Here is a 16,368-nt window from a genome sequence, read left to right as displayed (position 1 = left end):
ATTCTTGAAGGTGTCAGATAAGAATTTGTGGTGACACAACAAATGTATACTGTTGTGTTGTTGGTTGACTTAATTTGTTTGAAGTTTCCATATTAAATTATTTTTCTTCTGGTATTCTTCATTTAGAAGTAGATCTGGCAATAGATCTCTCTCAAGACACAAGGACAGACGCAGATCCCGAAGTCCTCTGAAAAAACGGTCTAGATCTACAGAAAGAAGGAAATCAAGAAGCCGTTCTCGTTCTCGGTGAGTTCTGTTCCACAACATGGTATTGTCAGCTCAAAATACAGTTTTTGAAAAAAAATAAAAATTAACAAACCTTTTAGGTTACCATAAAGAGTGGAACTTCATCTGTGGGACAACAAGACAGAAAGTAAATTTTAATACTGAGTATAGTGGTCTTGACTGTGATAGTTAACTATCTTTCTTGTAGCCTGTAGGGTGCCTCCAGGGGTTAAATGATCACGCTGAGGCACTTGAACTTCGATAGTCTCATCTACATTTGTACTGACATTGAAGCTGACTGAAAAGAAAATTTTGTCAGACTACAACCAATAATTAAGGAATATCCTGTGTAGCTTGTGAACCCACTAAAAAATTGATAGGGCTTGTTTGATATGTATCTGTTGAGAAGGTTGAATTCAGTCTGACCTTGATCCTGTATTGTGAGAACGTGTATAAAGTTCTTGTGCATAACCTTTTATTTTCATCTTTGACTTTTCTCATATTAACAGCAGGAACAAATGCATATGTTGATTGTATGACATATATATGTTTCAGGATGTGTGTATGTGTGTATTTATCTAGTTTATTAGTTTTTATGTCTCATAATCTAATTATTAGACTGTGACATTTAAACAAGATCATAGTGTAATTTTTGTAGGGATGAAGTAGTGAATTAAGCTCAAACCAAAAGTGCCTGTGTAAATAGCTTCATGAATAGAAGTCTTGGTGTGTTCTTGGTTTCATTTCTGTAATTCCCCTGATTTATTTAAAGGGAGATTTGTACTTAGGTTGTGCAGCTGCCTCTCGTTGTAGGAGGTAAGTTTTGTGGGCAAGAGAGCTGCAAATGTGTGGGCCTGTGTGGAAACAAAACTAGATTGCATAGCTGACTGAGTTTTATTATGGATCCTTTTTATTCTCTGTTTCTGCTTTCTGGAGCTTCTTGAGTCTGCTCACTGGAAGGGTGGAGTTCAGTGAAATCTCTTATAAATTAACTAGAAGACATTTCTTGGGAGGCTGTAATGCTGGTATTATCGGGACTCTGTGCTGTTTCATCTTTATGATGTTACATTCCATCTCTGAGACTTCTAATGAAGTACTTGACAGAACCTGATGGGAATCAAAGTTGTCAGTCTGTAGAGCATACAACAATCTGCTGTTAATTTGCAGTTGAGGAGGAGATACAGCCAAACATCACTTCAGTTGGAGGAAAGTTTGAGTGCTCTGGATCTTTCATGTGTGAAGGAGTCTCTTTTAGAGTCTGTAAAAATCTAGAATAGATACCAATATCAGGTAACTTCTGTCAGTCTGGTTCTTCTTGACACAATAAGGCATGCTAATCAATTTTTCCTCTACCTCTTTCTCCTGTTTCTCTCTCCGAACAATTGTTCTTTCATTATGTGTCTCTGTACTAGAGGGAAAAGATGTAGTCTTGCATTTTCAAAGTCCTGTACTAAAATGTTGTTATTAACCAACCAAAGTTGTTAGCTAATTAGTTTTTGTTTGACTTGATAACTTGAACATCAGATGGAATTTTCCTCACTATCCTTTTAATGAACATCTATCATACTTCCTGTCCCAAAGAAGCTATTTTCCTTTCTTCTGTTTTTACTGTATTAGCGTTTTTTAGTAATTCTCAGATTCCTAGTGACATTACAGATGGTTGAATTGTCTTGATTAATTTTTGATCTTACATTTGCCTTGTAAGGTAATCTGGTGACATTTTGTCCATGTTTTCTTTTTATTTCTATGTATTAAGTGGTGTTGGATTGCCAAGCAGTTAAAGGATATCTGTGTGAGAGAAAACTGTAGAATATGAAGACTTCTGTCACTTAGCTGTCATTATTCATTTGGCAATGATTAATCTGAAGGCCATTTTATGTGGATACATTTTTAGTAAAGAGTGGATTTACAGATTGTAGAGTTTGTCTCACTCCTGACAAAATACAGAAAATACATGTATGTATAATTATACATACATATATATATGTATGTATAATTATACATAACTGAGGTGAACGGACACATTCTCTCCAAAGTGATGATAGTAGCATCACTTGGAAGATAGTAGTTTGGTTTGGTTTTGGCTTCCACTCCTCCAGTTTGGATTCCAAATTTTTCCTAGCTGTATATAGCTGTTTATTTCCTAGCTATATATAGCTTTCTCTTACTGTGAACAGGGGTGAAAAATTAAAATATTGAAGAATTACTATTTTTTAACAGAGATGTGCACTTTATCTTGATGTATATTTAAAAGTTAGTTATAATTTTAATTGGAAAGTTCAAAGATGAATTAATGGGTTTGTGTTTGGCTTTTCACAGGGACAAGAAAAGAGACAAAGAAAAGATCAAAGAAAAAGAAAAGGCCAAAGAAAAAGAGAAAGACAGAGACCGAGACAAGGAGAAGGATAGGGATCGAGACAAAGATAGGGAAAGAGAGCGAGATAAAGAGAGAAATAGGGAGAAGGACAAGGAGAGAGATAAAGAGCGAAGCAAAGATAGAGAGAGAGCCCGAGACAAAGACAGGGAAAGGGACAAGGATAAAGATAGGGACAAGGAAAAGGAAAAAGATAAAGAGAAGGAAAAAGACAAGGAAGAGGTAGATCATAACAAAGAAAAAGAAGATACTGAGAAAGAAGGAGAGAAGGACAGAGAGAAGATTAAGGACAAGGAGGGAGATAAGGACAAAGGAGGGGACAAAGAAAAGGACAGAGACAAAGAAAAGGATGGGGATAAGGAGAAGGAGCGAGAAAAAGAGAGAGATGATAAAAAGAAGAAAGATAAGAGATCCAGAACACCCCCAAGAAGCTATAGCTCTTCAAGAAGATCTCGTAGCTCCAGCAGGTTTGTTTAGAATTTTTCATGCTTGTTTTTTTTTTTTTTTTTGACTTTTCAGATCAGTGAGACACCATCCTAACTTTTATGTATTGATGTCACCATAGCTCTTACTAAATAAATTTGTATTATTTCTGTTTTGTAGATTTTCCTTTCAAGTAACATCTGTTATAAGAAGCTCTATATGATGCCTGATATAACAGCGTTTCTTGTTGGGCTGCTGGTGCTTGACTTTTGCATAACCATATTGTATAAACTTTGTGGACAGTAATGAGATTATTTTTGTATGTGTATGTATGTTACAGACAGCCAAAAGTTCTGACCAGCATCACATGCATTGTCTTTGCCCTGATGAAAGTTTGAGTCGCTGTTACATAGTTCTTTCATTACTTACTTACTACAGCATTTTGGTCTGTAGATCTTGCAAACAGTTGTTTTCTAATACTGCCGCTCTTTGACTGGATGGCTGAACTGCAGGAAGCAAGCATGTAGGTTGGCTGGCTAGCCTTGGGAGAGACAGATACATTGTTTATCTGATGGCCAGGTGTAAGTTAAAAGTAACATTCCTTTACACTGCTGACAATAAGCAGGAAAACAAAGTTGATGTGGCGGTTGGTTTTGGCTCTGAGGGGAGCTTAACTAGCGGGAAGTCTTGGATAAATTTGTTACAGCAGAAGAAGGCTGTGAGATTATAAACAATCTCTGTAAGCAAGCTCAGGCATATTCTAAAAGCAGCTAAGTTAAGTTTAGAAGCATTGGTGGATTAAGTCCCCACTATTACATCAGAAATTAGGGAGTTCAGTAGTATTGTACCAGATTTAAACAGCAAACTATATCTGTAACCTTGAGAGAATGAAATGCTGAACAAATTGGACAAGTTCTACCTATTGTAATAGTTTCACTAGACAAAAGCAGAGCTCCTCTAGTCCTCGAAATTCATTAGTTCAGGGTTCATGGAAGGCAAAAAAAGGGTGTAATGGTTTCTGAACATTGTGTTTGTGTCATGAGGTTTATGGCAAAATATTGTTTCTTCATTAAGCATATGCAGCTTCCTATTTAAATGAGTGGAAGACCCACATAGAGATACTTCTGTCAGCTTTGAAACCATTTGTTTCAATCCATAGGCCTCAGAGTTTTGAATTGGATGAATGCATAAAAATATGTAAGAGTTTCACAATATGTATCTTATATAGGAACCTTGGTGGAAAACCAGGCTCCACTGCCAAATAGTAGGTGTAGTTAGATGGGTGTTACCAAAAACTCATGTTCTGGTTTGCAATAATTTTGCTCCCCCTTAGGAATCTTACTAGTTAAGAAAGTGCTGTGGGAAGGCTCCAATGTCATGTACTTGAGTAAGGAATTCTTAAGAAAATTAATGTGTTTCTTCTAGTGCAGTCAAAGTATAAAACTTTTCTTTGATATAATACAGATATTGTTAAACAAGGGTAGTGTCTTTTTGAAGCTGGACACTTTTTATTATGGATTTACAGTTTTTTTTTTCAGATATAACTGTCCTTGGAGCATCAGTGCAGAGGCCAATACTGGTGAATGTTGTTATCAGGAGCTTAGACAGTGGGACAGAGTGCATCCTCTCTAGCTTTGCAAACAACAAAGAACCAGCTGTGCGGGGAGGCTGATCTGCCATTAGAGAAACTTTAGCAGATGGGAGAAATGGACTAATAGTCATCTCATGGACTTGAACAAAGAGAAAGGACAAGTCCTACACCCAGGCAGGAATAATGCCGTTGCACCAATATGGCATGGGGACTTGCTGGCTGCCAGGTCCTTGCAATCAAGGAAACCTGCAATGTTGTGAGTAGGTAAAGAGAGGTAATTCTTTCCCTCTCTCCTCTGGTAAGGACAGATTTAGAATCTTTTTCTGGGCTTCCCATTACAAGACACGTTCTGATGTACTGGAGTGAGTCCAGTGAAGGGCTGTGAAGCTGGTAAAGGACTTGTAGCTTCCTTCATACAGGGGAATACTGAGGAATCTGGGATTATTTAGCCTGGAAAAGAGAAAGCTGAGGAGCATCTCACCAATATATATGAATATCTGATAAGAGCATGAAGACAGCCAGCAGAGGACTGTGACAATTAAGAGGTGACAGGCACATATTGAGCTATGGGAAATAAAGGGGTTTTTTTTCTAGTGTTGAAATTATGGTTTTGCTTGGCAGACTGGAACCAGTTACCTTAAGGGATTGTCTATTCCAACCAAAAATCTGACTGGATATGGCCCTGAATAATGTACTCTGATTGACCCTCTTGTAAGGTGGGGAAGGGATCGTTTGGACTTAGTGATCTTCAGAGGCTTCTTCCAACCTCAGTAATGTCATTGCTCTCTGACAAGCAATTCTGAGTAGGTTGGGTTACATGAGGGGTGTTTGGTGGTGGACATTGCATAGTTGAAATGATTGCAGACCTTTCCAGTGAAGATCATTCAACAGATAGGTATTTCAGTTGCCTGAATTTCAGTACAGCAGTTGACTGCTGATCATGCAAAATGTGAAATATAAGTGTAAACATAAAATATTGGGCAAATAGTCAACTTTTTGGAGAAGAGATGAAGGTGGAATAGGACTTACAGGACCTTCTAAGAACTATATGACAGCTGACCTTGCTTTGCTGACTTGCTGTGGTCACAGGTACTGGAAATAAGATGGTTATTTGTGAAAAAAGAAAGACCCGGGGAAGTGAAATCAATTGGAAAAGGAGCTGTCTTACAGGCTAGCGGAGCCAGTAGCACCAGATGACATGCAGAATTTTATTTCCATTTATAATTAAGAGACACAGGATCACTATAAAAGTATTCAGAACTTGGTTTTCTTAAATTTTGCTGTTGGTATTGTGTAAGGCATTTAATTAAATGGGTGCACAAAAATCTTTATGTGCAAATGTAATAGAGATGGGATCAGATGCAGTGAGAGACGGTTATGATTCTTCAGCTTGAAATAAGAAGAGCAGAAACTGCAAACAAAACTAATTGAATAAGCAGTTTCTACTTCTGACACAATTGCTGAAGTACTTGATTTGCAGGTACGTATGCTAGAAAGCAAAATTAAGTGAGAATATATTCAGTATAGCTGAAGTAACAGCACTGAGAGAATAATCAATTTTCGGTGTCCTCAATTAAATAAAGGTGATGATCAATGTGGAGATGTTCAAAATGCATGTTAACTAGTGAACAGCTGATTAGTGACTGAGATTTACTACATTAATTTGAGGCTATTTTATATTTTTAGTTTATTAAAGATAAGTTAAAAGCTTGCTGAACAAAATACTTTGGAAATCTTGTCCTGTGCAGCTTCAGGAGGTCACTCTATTGGTTTTGATTGAAAGAGAGTTAAATTTCTTCTAGCAGCTGGTACAGTGCTGGAGTTTTCCTTTTTCTCCTGCTTATTCTCCTCCCCTGGTGGGGTGGAGCTATGGAGGTTGATGGGCAAAGGGGGCAAAAGAAGGCAGAGAATGAGCAAATGCCACTCAGGATTTAGTTGTCATCTGGGGTTAAACCATGACAGTTCTTTTTTGACTTCTTTTGCTTCCTCACCAGTCTCTTCCTTGTTCAACTTTGTCGTGCTCTGCCAGGCTCTGTTTTGAGAGTTTAGGAAAGAACATGTTAGTAATTGCAAAAAAAAAATAAATTATACTAACTAATAATTATAATGGAGAGGACAGAGAGGGATAAAGTCCAAGAGAAGCAAGTGATGCACTACACAACCACTCACCCCTCACTGACCTTTGACCATGGGGTTGGCTCTCCTGGCCATGCTTCCTCACAGTGTCTTGCTGGCAGAGCATGGGAAACAATGTCCTTTATTTTAGGATAAGTAGCAACTAAAACATCAGTGTATTATCAACTTCATTCTCATATTGAATCCAAAACACAGCACTGTTCAGTTACTAGAAGGAGAGTTATCCTGGCTGAAATCAGGACAGTCACAGTAGATGCTATATGGAGTATCACTGTATGGATTGGTACTGATAGGTCAGAGTATCAGTCCATATTGTGATACTGACTGTAATTTAAGTGTCCTTTTGTTACTTATCTAATAAGTGTTGATTTCTTGCCTTTTCTAGATATTGAAGATTTAAATATTCACAAATTGCAAAAGCTATTTTGTTTAAAAATAAATGTGCTGTATCTAGAAGTTTTAAACTTTACTTTTTTTCTTTAGTTGTTCTTCCAGTCTGCTTTTCCTGCTTTACAAAGAGTTGACAGGAAAAAAGTAGTCTTATTTACTGGCCTCTGTGTTTATGTTAAATGAAGTTGTACTGATTCAGTCTTTTTGCTTTAATTTAACATGTTCCTCAGTATAAATGGCCAGTTATTTAATGGTTTGTTGTATTCAAGATCAGACTCCATAATGGCAACTTGAGAAACTCCATTTATCTATGTATAACAGTTGCTTTGTAAAACACTTCAAGCTCTTCCCTGTGTTACAGAATGATGACATTCTGTTTGCTAAGCAAGGACTACTAGAGAAACAATAGATTTTATTTATTCTGACTTTGACAACAGCTTGGGCTTCACGTTGCACTGTTTTCTTCCAAACCAACTAATTCTAGCTTATCCATTTACTGAAGTTGCAGTGATCTTCAGATTGTAATGTTACCTTCTGAATTTCATGTTGCTCAAGTTATACGTTTTGTCTTAATATGGCTCCTCATTTAATTGAGTTACGTTCCTGACTGAAGAAACTCTTAACTGATACAGTGTTACTGACTTCACTGTGTTTTCATTGTTATCAAGCATATAAGAATTTAAAAAAAAAAAATTAAAGGGTGAATCTTTTTTCCTACATTGGCCTTGCCTTTACCACTAAACTGAACCATACAATTTTTTTTTTTGTTTGTACAGTTAATATTTTGTTGGTAATATAGACTGACAAATTCAGTAGATATGTTTAGATCATTGTAAGAACTTTCTCTTTTTATCTCCTTTGAATTTATTATCTTTGGGTTTTGATGATACTGAATTTCTTGGTCCCATAGAGAAAGGCGTAAGAGGAAGAGCAGAAGTCCCTCCAAATCTCCTAAAACATCAAAAACAGCAAAAAGAAAGTCTTCACGAACTCCTTCTCCAAGAAGGTCAGTTTGATGTAAACGCAGAAGTTAATGATTAGTAAAGATGGAAGAATTGGTATTAATTTCACTGTTTTACTGCCTCTGCACTAATGATTTCAGATTATTTCAGTTGGTCAGTATGATTCAGTTTTAATTTAAAACTAAGTCAAAATTTTAACCAATTTGAGCTCTTGTGTTCTTTCAGTGGCATAATTTCAAATCAATCAGCATTGCAGATTTCTTCAAATCAATAAAATTTCTTTCAGCTGGTACAGATTAAATTGCTTTTTGCTTTGCAGATACAGTGTGTGGTGGTCATATCATGTTTAGCTCTCCTCAGCCAAAAAAAATGCTGTATTCTTTGCAAAGGGATTTTTGGTTAAATTTTGGGAGGTTTTTTGAAAGTCCGTGCTGGGTGTTTAGTTTGCAGTCAAATGCTTTTTCTTGTAGTTGGATCAAATCCTAATTTGAATAAAAAATTTCTGAAACAGAAACAAGAAAGAAAAAAAAAGAGAAAGAGATACAAATAATGAAAGAAGAGAAAGAGAACGCTCTACTTCTAAGAAAAAAAGTAGTAAAGAAAAAGACGGAAAGGAGAAATCTGACAAAAGCACCACTACTTTGAAGGTAAGTTTGTGTGACCAAGTGATCAACAAAATGAAGTGGTATTGCAATGTACTGCAGTGAAGCCATTACTGAAATACTCTCTCCGCTTTTTCTCATTTTACTAATTTCTTCTCTTTCTTCTGTTCCTTACCAAATTAGTGCTGCTTGAGTTCACTATTAGCTAGTTGGCGTTAATAAGCCAGTTTAAGTGTACATATCTGATCTTCAGTTGACCTGTAGGAGTTCATCTGCTTGGGTTACAGAAACACCTTGTTTCTCTTTTGTGTTGTGTGCCCTATGTTAGGACTTGCTTGGCTTGCTACTTTGAGGAGCAGGCAGACTATTGACTAACAAGCAGTATTCAGGGGTGGCTTGACTGTGAAACTGAAAAGATTACTTCTAAAATAAACTCATTGAATTGGTCCTGGTCTGTGCATTGGATTCTCTAGCAGTAAAGTTGAAGAGTTGCGGAAGAGTGGTATAGGATTTCCCCTACAAAATAGAAAGTACTGCAATTAAGAAAAGAAATAGAAATATCTTCAGATTGTTTACTCTTAGTATTTAAATAGCAGCACACCTTTAAAGAGTAGTTAGTTGTGCTCAGAGTTACTCAGCTACTACAACACAGCTGGTTTAGGTGACTGTTCAAATGCTTGAGGAAGTATCTTACCCAAGAACTCTAAAAATGCATCAGATACCTGACAAAAAATGAGAGAAAAAATGCAGTCCCGTTCTACTGAAAAAATGTTAGTGAAATTTCGGGAACTGCTTCTCATACTTTCCATGATGCTACTTGTTCTGTAACTTTATATATGAGTTTATTTTAGTTAATAAAGACAGATCATTCTGTGGCATAATTTCTTGGGTGATGGGTTGTTACAAGTGCCGAACTTCAGCCATATGAAAAGAAAGTGTATTTTAAAAAAAAGTGGTGGGGCAAAGAAGCTCACACCTCTATTTTAAAATTTGCAGACACAAGATACACATGTAAAAATTTAAACAATAAAATTAATGAGAGTTGGTTTAAGTTATAGCCTGTAATGCTAAGAATATTATTTTGTTGTCAAATAATTTTATCTTTGGTAGGACAAAGATAACAATAACGAAGATCAGAATTCAGAAACTGACAAGGAAGTAGACAACAGAGATACACAAAGGACAGATGAAGTCAAGCTACAACAGAACGGAAATTGTCAACCAAACGAAGAAAATCTCTCAATTAAAATGGAAAAGGTTTAAAGCAAAGAATGGACTTGTAATTCAACTAAGGAATGAAATCCAAAGCATTTTATTTCCCAGAACGAGGAAGAAAATGTCAAAGCAATCAACCTGAACGTGTTGATAGTACTAGTAGCTCCTCCAGTTCATGTGATAGCTTTGTTGTCTTCTTGCTGTATAGCAACAGGGCACCGACCAGTAGTTAATACCATGAAAAGGCAGATGCCATCAGAACTATTCATCTCTGAAAATCCATGCATTTCCATGATGGCTGTACTTGTAAAATGATTTATGTTAAGTTTTGCTATAAGCTGTTACAAATAACTAGAAACTGAAAGGTGTAAACCTGTACTTCCCAAAAAAAGCTGAAGATATGCATTGAAGGTTGTTTAAAATACTGCTTGTTGATGACTTTTGTATTGTTTTGCCCTGTAGGTTAAAAAATCCACAAAAACTTCAATGTGTGCTGTTTGATGTGCTTGAAAATGGTGCATAAATATACGCACTTCCTTTCCTTGTAAATGACAACTGTAGGGAAAGGGGGTTTAAGCATAAACATGGTTTTACTGTTCTTATGTTAAATACTCACAGATTAGTATGTTTTTCATTTGCTCACTGCTTGAGATTCTTAGGGTTTATTATTTGAAATAATTTCTTACTAATATCCCTGAAATTAATATTTCTTTAAAGTATTTGAGCAATGCATGTGCTTTTTCTGTTCCTAGAAGGAACATTGCCATGTTATAGATATTAGGTTAGCTTACAGGGTTATTTTGGGGTTGTTTTGTTGTTTTCTTTGTCCTTAGAGAAGTGAGCACATCTCTATGATTATACCAGAACTTATAGCTTTGTTTTGCAATGTACTGCAGTGTGTCTGTTCAGCTGAAAATAGTACAGGTGCCATTAAGAAAATTAATTTTTCCTTTTTGTTGAAAAAATATGGGAGCACAAGCAGAAGCTTTAGTGCCTTCTTAAAATGTGGTATTTTCTAGAAATGTATATGTGCTGTTACACATTTTTAGTTAAATCTTATATGATCTCTCTTGCTACTTTGCCACCACCATACTGTAGACGAAAATGCAAGTGACTTGCCAGAATGGTTGTTTGATTCACTTGTTAAAATAGTGAAGCTCCATTTTACTTTTATTTTTTATTCTTAGAAGAGATTTATAAATAAGAGAAAAGATGTAATTTGGGGACCACCACTGTACAAAAGTAGTAGCTGAATACAAAGTGTGCTCTGATCACCTGCATCAAAGAAAGCTCTTAAGACATATAACATACATTTGGATGGCCTTAATTGTTACCTCTCTGTTATTTTCGCTGATACCTGTTGGGCAATGTAAAAGGAATGTCATGCTAAGAAATGGGGGATAAATACTTTGAGGAAGAAGGTTCTAATTTCACAGGGCTTACATAGTAGATATTCTTTTATCATTTTTTGTGGAGAAAGCATGCAAGAAGAGAATGAGAAAACAAGTGGTTTTGTCTTGGCAAAACATAGCTTTTGTTCTTTGAAGTAATTTAATTGGTTATATGAGATTTCTGATAAGTTACACTTTAAAGATGTAATTATAGCTAAAATTGCATAGATTATTTTTACTACAACTTAATGCAATCAAATTATTAATTGCCTTACCTCATAGGAAGTGTTATTTCATTCAGTTAAAATAAAAAACTAAGTGTATTGGCTATTTGCTTTCTACTTATTTTACTTTTCCTTTGCATAGTTAGTTTTTGCAGTGGAAGGGAAGCATATTATAGGAATGAAAACTTTGCCCAACTCCTAAGGTAATGAAATCCAGTTTGATTGTGAAGCTGCTTAATCACTCATTTTCTATAAGATTTAATGTTCTTGCCACTGTGTACATTTAAGACAACAGAAAATGCTTTACCATGTAAAGTATAGAACAGCCATTTTTGTGATGTTTAAGCCACATGCTGTTGGCTGGTAAACAGCTAATTCTGATAAAAGAATAAAAAATTGTATGCTTACAGGAAGACTGTGAAAGATTGTGTCTTGCAACAACAGCTGTCTTATTTATGATGTGTAAGTAGCATAGAGCAAAGAGATTGTTTGTATACTTGTTATCTTTGGTACCATTTCACTAATAAAGTAAGTATTTTAGAGGGATGTTTCTGCTGGTACATATTTATTAAAGGATTATTTTTAGACCATCTGGATTTACTCATAGAGCTTCTTTCATTTTAAATGTGGATATTAGTGAAAACGTATGTGTATTATTTATGTTTTCTTTGAAAAGCTAAATTTCTCTGTTGGGAAGAACTAGAATTCTTTAAGTGTATCATGTTTTAGCTGGTATTAGTTTGGTTTCTTGAGTTTTTTAATCCTGAAATAGCATAATTCTGTGATGTATCAGTTATAAAATATTTAAAGGATTGTGTACGCTTAGCTGAGAAACATGCCTTTGGAAGTTAATATTTATGGATGGCAGCCTTAACTTACTAAGTAGCTTATCACCTGTGTGAGGCTGTATGCAGCACATTGTTATTTGTATATTAATTATGGTTCCCTTACAAAAGGTATCTTGGGGTTTTTAAGGTTTTTGTTCAGCTGGTTTTGTTGGTTGGTTTTTTTGTTGAGGAAAAAAAATAACCAAAGCAACCAGCCACCAAACACACATTTCTACCCCTCCTCAAGTCATATTTTTTTGCAAATACTTTGCAAGATACTTTTTATTTTCTGGTTTTGTTTTGTAAATACTCTGCAGATCTGTGAGGTAGTTTATCTATCCATGATCTGTCCATTTTACCAGGTGTTCCTAAAAAGCCACCCCTGGAGAACTCTTAAGTCTATAAAATGCTTATCTCTGTGGAGGGTAGCTCACTTACAAACTGGTAACATAGCACAGTAATAAAGTTTCAGCTTGCTCCTGCAGGACTGAGTGCATCATCCACTGAATGTGTTCATCTTCCATGGGAAGTCCATTGCATTCATTATTTTAACAAGCTTGTGTGCTCAGCTGCTGTGTCAGATCATCTGGTTTTGCACTTTGTAAATGGGATTAACTTGGGTAGAGGTTTTGAGAAGTGTGGTTTATGGTAGCTATATTGTTTTACATGTAGTTTAATCTGAATCAGCACTTACTTGAAAATGTGAATTGCTCAGAAGAGTGAGTAATTACATATTGCCATTTTGCTAAGATCACATAAAGCACATAAGCATAAATATTCATTAGTGTCCATAGCTATATTCCAAGAGGGTTCTGGATTGCATTCTGAAAAAAGAAGGTAGCAGAAGAGAATTTGGTGGATCAAACAGGATGTCAAGCTCAAAATAGAGGTGGCTTGTGATTTAGATGATTTCATCAAAGTCAATGGATTTAGAGATATGAGGCATAGAATTTTGTTTACAAACTCCAATAGTATGGTATATAAATGATTTTTAGTTTTCATATGTTGAAATTGGGGATAAGGGATTATAAAACCACTTGGTTAGAAGCTAGAAGTATCTGAAGAATACTTGGGAAATATGTGAGATGTGGGTTTTGACTATTAGGTAATCACCTGCTAATGTTTTTATGGGAGTTTCAGATAGATACATCTGAACTAGCCTTATGTTATCTGGCTGGCAGCAGCCTATGTCCAGCTTGGATTCTGAAATGAACTGTGGACACTTCAGTGCTGTTTGCTCCTAGAGGAAGTTAAATTCATAGTCTGTAGCATGCTTTGCATTGCGTACTAGTGTTTAAAGCAATAACCTGAGATTATGTTGAAACTCTTCAGATGTGTTATGTAGTAGCTTATCTCTTTTGCTCTTAGTTTGTACTGCTATCTTGTAATAGTTATTAATTTAGGGAAGTAAGTTTTATTGTTGTTCTGAGGAAAAGATAATAAGTCCTGCTACGTGTGTTATAAATTATTGTATATGTATTGCCAGTTCTTATTTTTCATTGATGAGTGTGACCCTTGCAAATAGTAATGCTATAATGGTATGTATATTGCCTACTTCTAGGTCTGAAGCATCTCTGAATCACTTTTAGTGAAAGAAGATCAGAGTTCATGTATTGTTAGAGGGATAAAAAAAAATCCAGACACAATAATCTTGGATTTTGTAAATGTCAGTGTGATAATATCATTGTAGTGGTAAAATAGTCTTAAAGATGTGAATTCTGAATCATTATCTGTGACATATGCTGCTTGGTAATTTCCATTTTATAGCAATCAAATGTCACTCTTGATGTTACCATAATTTTGAAAGTGAAAATTTGACTTAGTGTCAAATGCTGAAATTTATAAATGGCTAAAATCATGTAAATCAGTAGACAGTTCAGAGAGATGCAGCTTTCTCACCAGAGACTGGAGTATGGAGAATTGAGTATATGTAGATATCATTAAGTGCTAGAGCCTAAAGAATATCTGAAATTTAATTTTGTTTGCTAATACATAAACAAGTTTTCTGCTTGTAGTTTAGCTTTATTTTTATATGTTGAAAAGTGTAATTAAAATTATATTGAAAACTAAAAGCACTGTACAAAAGGATTTTTTTTAATGTAAGAGAACCACACTTTTTAATTCAAGACTGCCTCATTTGTAGGTAAGTCCTATTGCAAGGTATGAGCATGTTAGCATGAGGGTTTCTTTTGTATTGTCTTCAATGTAATGCAGGTTAATAAACTGCTCAATGTGTGGAGGCTGATACTTTCCCTCTAGTTTGAGGATATGGCACTGTTAACACTTCAATTCTGTATGGTTCAAACACTACAGTTGAGAAGCTATGTCCCTCCTTAAACTTGTTTTCTGAACATGTGAACTCTTACTATCCAAGAGGGCAATTTTTTTTTTTTGTCATGACAAGTCAGTTTTAAGATTGTCGGGCTTAATACAGGAGAACATGGACAGCAAAAATTAGATTTTAGCTATTTGTACTATTCTGGAGAGTTTTAGCTTACACCTTTTTAAAATTTTTTGTTACATTTTTTATGTTCATCTAGTGCTAAATCTGATGTGAGATCAGAAATTTTTGGTGTATGAAGTGTATTCTGTAGTAGTTGCTAATGGAATTATTCTTTTTCCATTGAAAAGGCTATAAATGTCTTTTTTGGCCTGAAGGGTTTGTCAGCAATGGTAAAAGAATAATTTCATCTCCCTTTCATGGAGTTCTTGGTAGCCTTAATGAGGCTTCCAGTTAACTGGCTTTCTTGGAAATCATTACTCTGTTCTTTTTCCTTAGTGCAACGATTTAGAAGCGCTGCTGCACTGATGAGTAAATCATGGGCCATTTAGAAATTGCTACTTTGAAAAGCCGTCATTTACATAACAATCAAAGGAATGATTGATTTGGCCCAGAAAGATCAAGGGAGGAATTTAACATTCACAGTTTATGTAGCCTATCCGTAGGTCCTTTCTGGTATTTTCCGGACTGACACGGCAGCTGTGTCTAATTTGTTACACATATCACACCCGTCACCCTCTGGATTCAGGTATACCTGAGGAACCTAAGCACCACAGCAGCAAAAGGTACTATTTCCCTTCTCGAAGCTTGATATTTCTGTTAATAATGTAGGTATTCTAAGTTTAATTGATAGGTAACCAAACTTGTGCTATGTTGGTAGAGTATATTTTTGCATTAATGAAGCAACTATGAAAGTGGTATACATAACGAAATGTGAAATGCTAATACATAGTTCTTTTCATAAATCAAAGTTCTAATGGTGTCATAAACTCACTTCCACTAAATTTAGATGAGATACAACACATAGCTGGACAATTTTTCTCTATTTTTTTTTTCTTTTCTGTAATAGGCTTTATCTTCTTCAGAGTCAAGTGCTTTGAAACTAAGTCTGTTGTACTGATATTGACAAGAGTGTTACAGGACAGGTGATTAGGGGTTAAATAACTGAATATATCATCACTCTTTAGTTACAGAAGAGCCTTCTGAATCCCGTCTCTTAACAAGGGGATTTTCTTTGAACAAGAAACTACTAGTTTCACCAGAGAGTGTTTCACTTGCAAACAGTAAGTTAGTAAATGTGAATCTATAGAAGACTATATCAAAGTGGAAATCAGGAGTTCAAGCAGAGCTTCTGACACTAACTACCTATCAGTTTATTGGATGATTTCCTGCTAAAATTTACTTCTCAATGCCTAAGATTCACTCTACTAATTTTATGTCAGAACTTGGAGTACTCTACTCTGTTCAGTCAGTGTGTCAATACTGAATTAATTACCTGGAAGTGGACTTCAGAATCTTTTGATGAGGAAAGTGTTAGACCTGGGTCATTGCATTGCAGTGAGTGTGTTAGAAATGGGCATTTGTGGTGCTTTGATGGCTGAATGAAAAATGTAGCCAATATTGGGTAAGTTAATTCATTCTAGTAAATCAGATTCCTTTGATCATTTTTACCATGGGAAATTATTTATAGTTGTAAGAACTGTTGTAATTCAGTAGGTGATAATAAA

At 35.4% G+C, this 16,368-nt stretch overlaps 1 protein-coding gene across 2 annotated transcripts in view; it reads left to right on the top strand.

The window, feature by feature from the left end:
* Nucleotides 1-14,244, top strand: part of SREK1 (splicing regulatory glutamic acid and lysine rich protein 1) — a 35,151-nt gene extending 20,907 nt beyond the window's left edge. Inside the window, exons 8-12 of one of the 2 annotated variants that reach the window (XM_058823244.1) lie at nt 127-246; nt 2,545-3,066; nt 8,050-8,145; nt 8,613-8,748; nt 9,814-14,244. In XM_058823244.1, the coding sequence (XP_058679227.1) occupies nt 127-246; nt 2,545-3,066; nt 8,050-8,145; nt 8,613-8,748; nt 9,814-9,966 (1,027 nt within the window). In that variant the 3' untranslated portion in view covers nt 9,967-14,244. The remainder of the gene's footprint in view (nt 1-126; nt 247-2,544; nt 3,067-8,049; nt 8,146-8,612; nt 8,749-9,813) is intronic. The other variant, XM_058823245.1, reaches the window with a different exon arrangement.
* Nucleotides 14,245-16,368: the final 2,124 nt, after the last annotated feature.

Source organism: Ammospiza caudacuta, chromosome Z (assembly GCF_027887145.1).
Source record: "Ammospiza caudacuta isolate bAmmCau1 chromosome Z, bAmmCau1.pri, whole genome shotgun sequence".
NCBI classification, from domain to species: domain Eukaryota; kingdom Metazoa; phylum Chordata; class Aves; order Passeriformes; family Passerellidae; genus Ammospiza; species Ammospiza caudacuta.
Note: the sequence above shows the minus strand (reverse complement) of the source record. Positions and strands in the feature narration are given on the sequence as shown.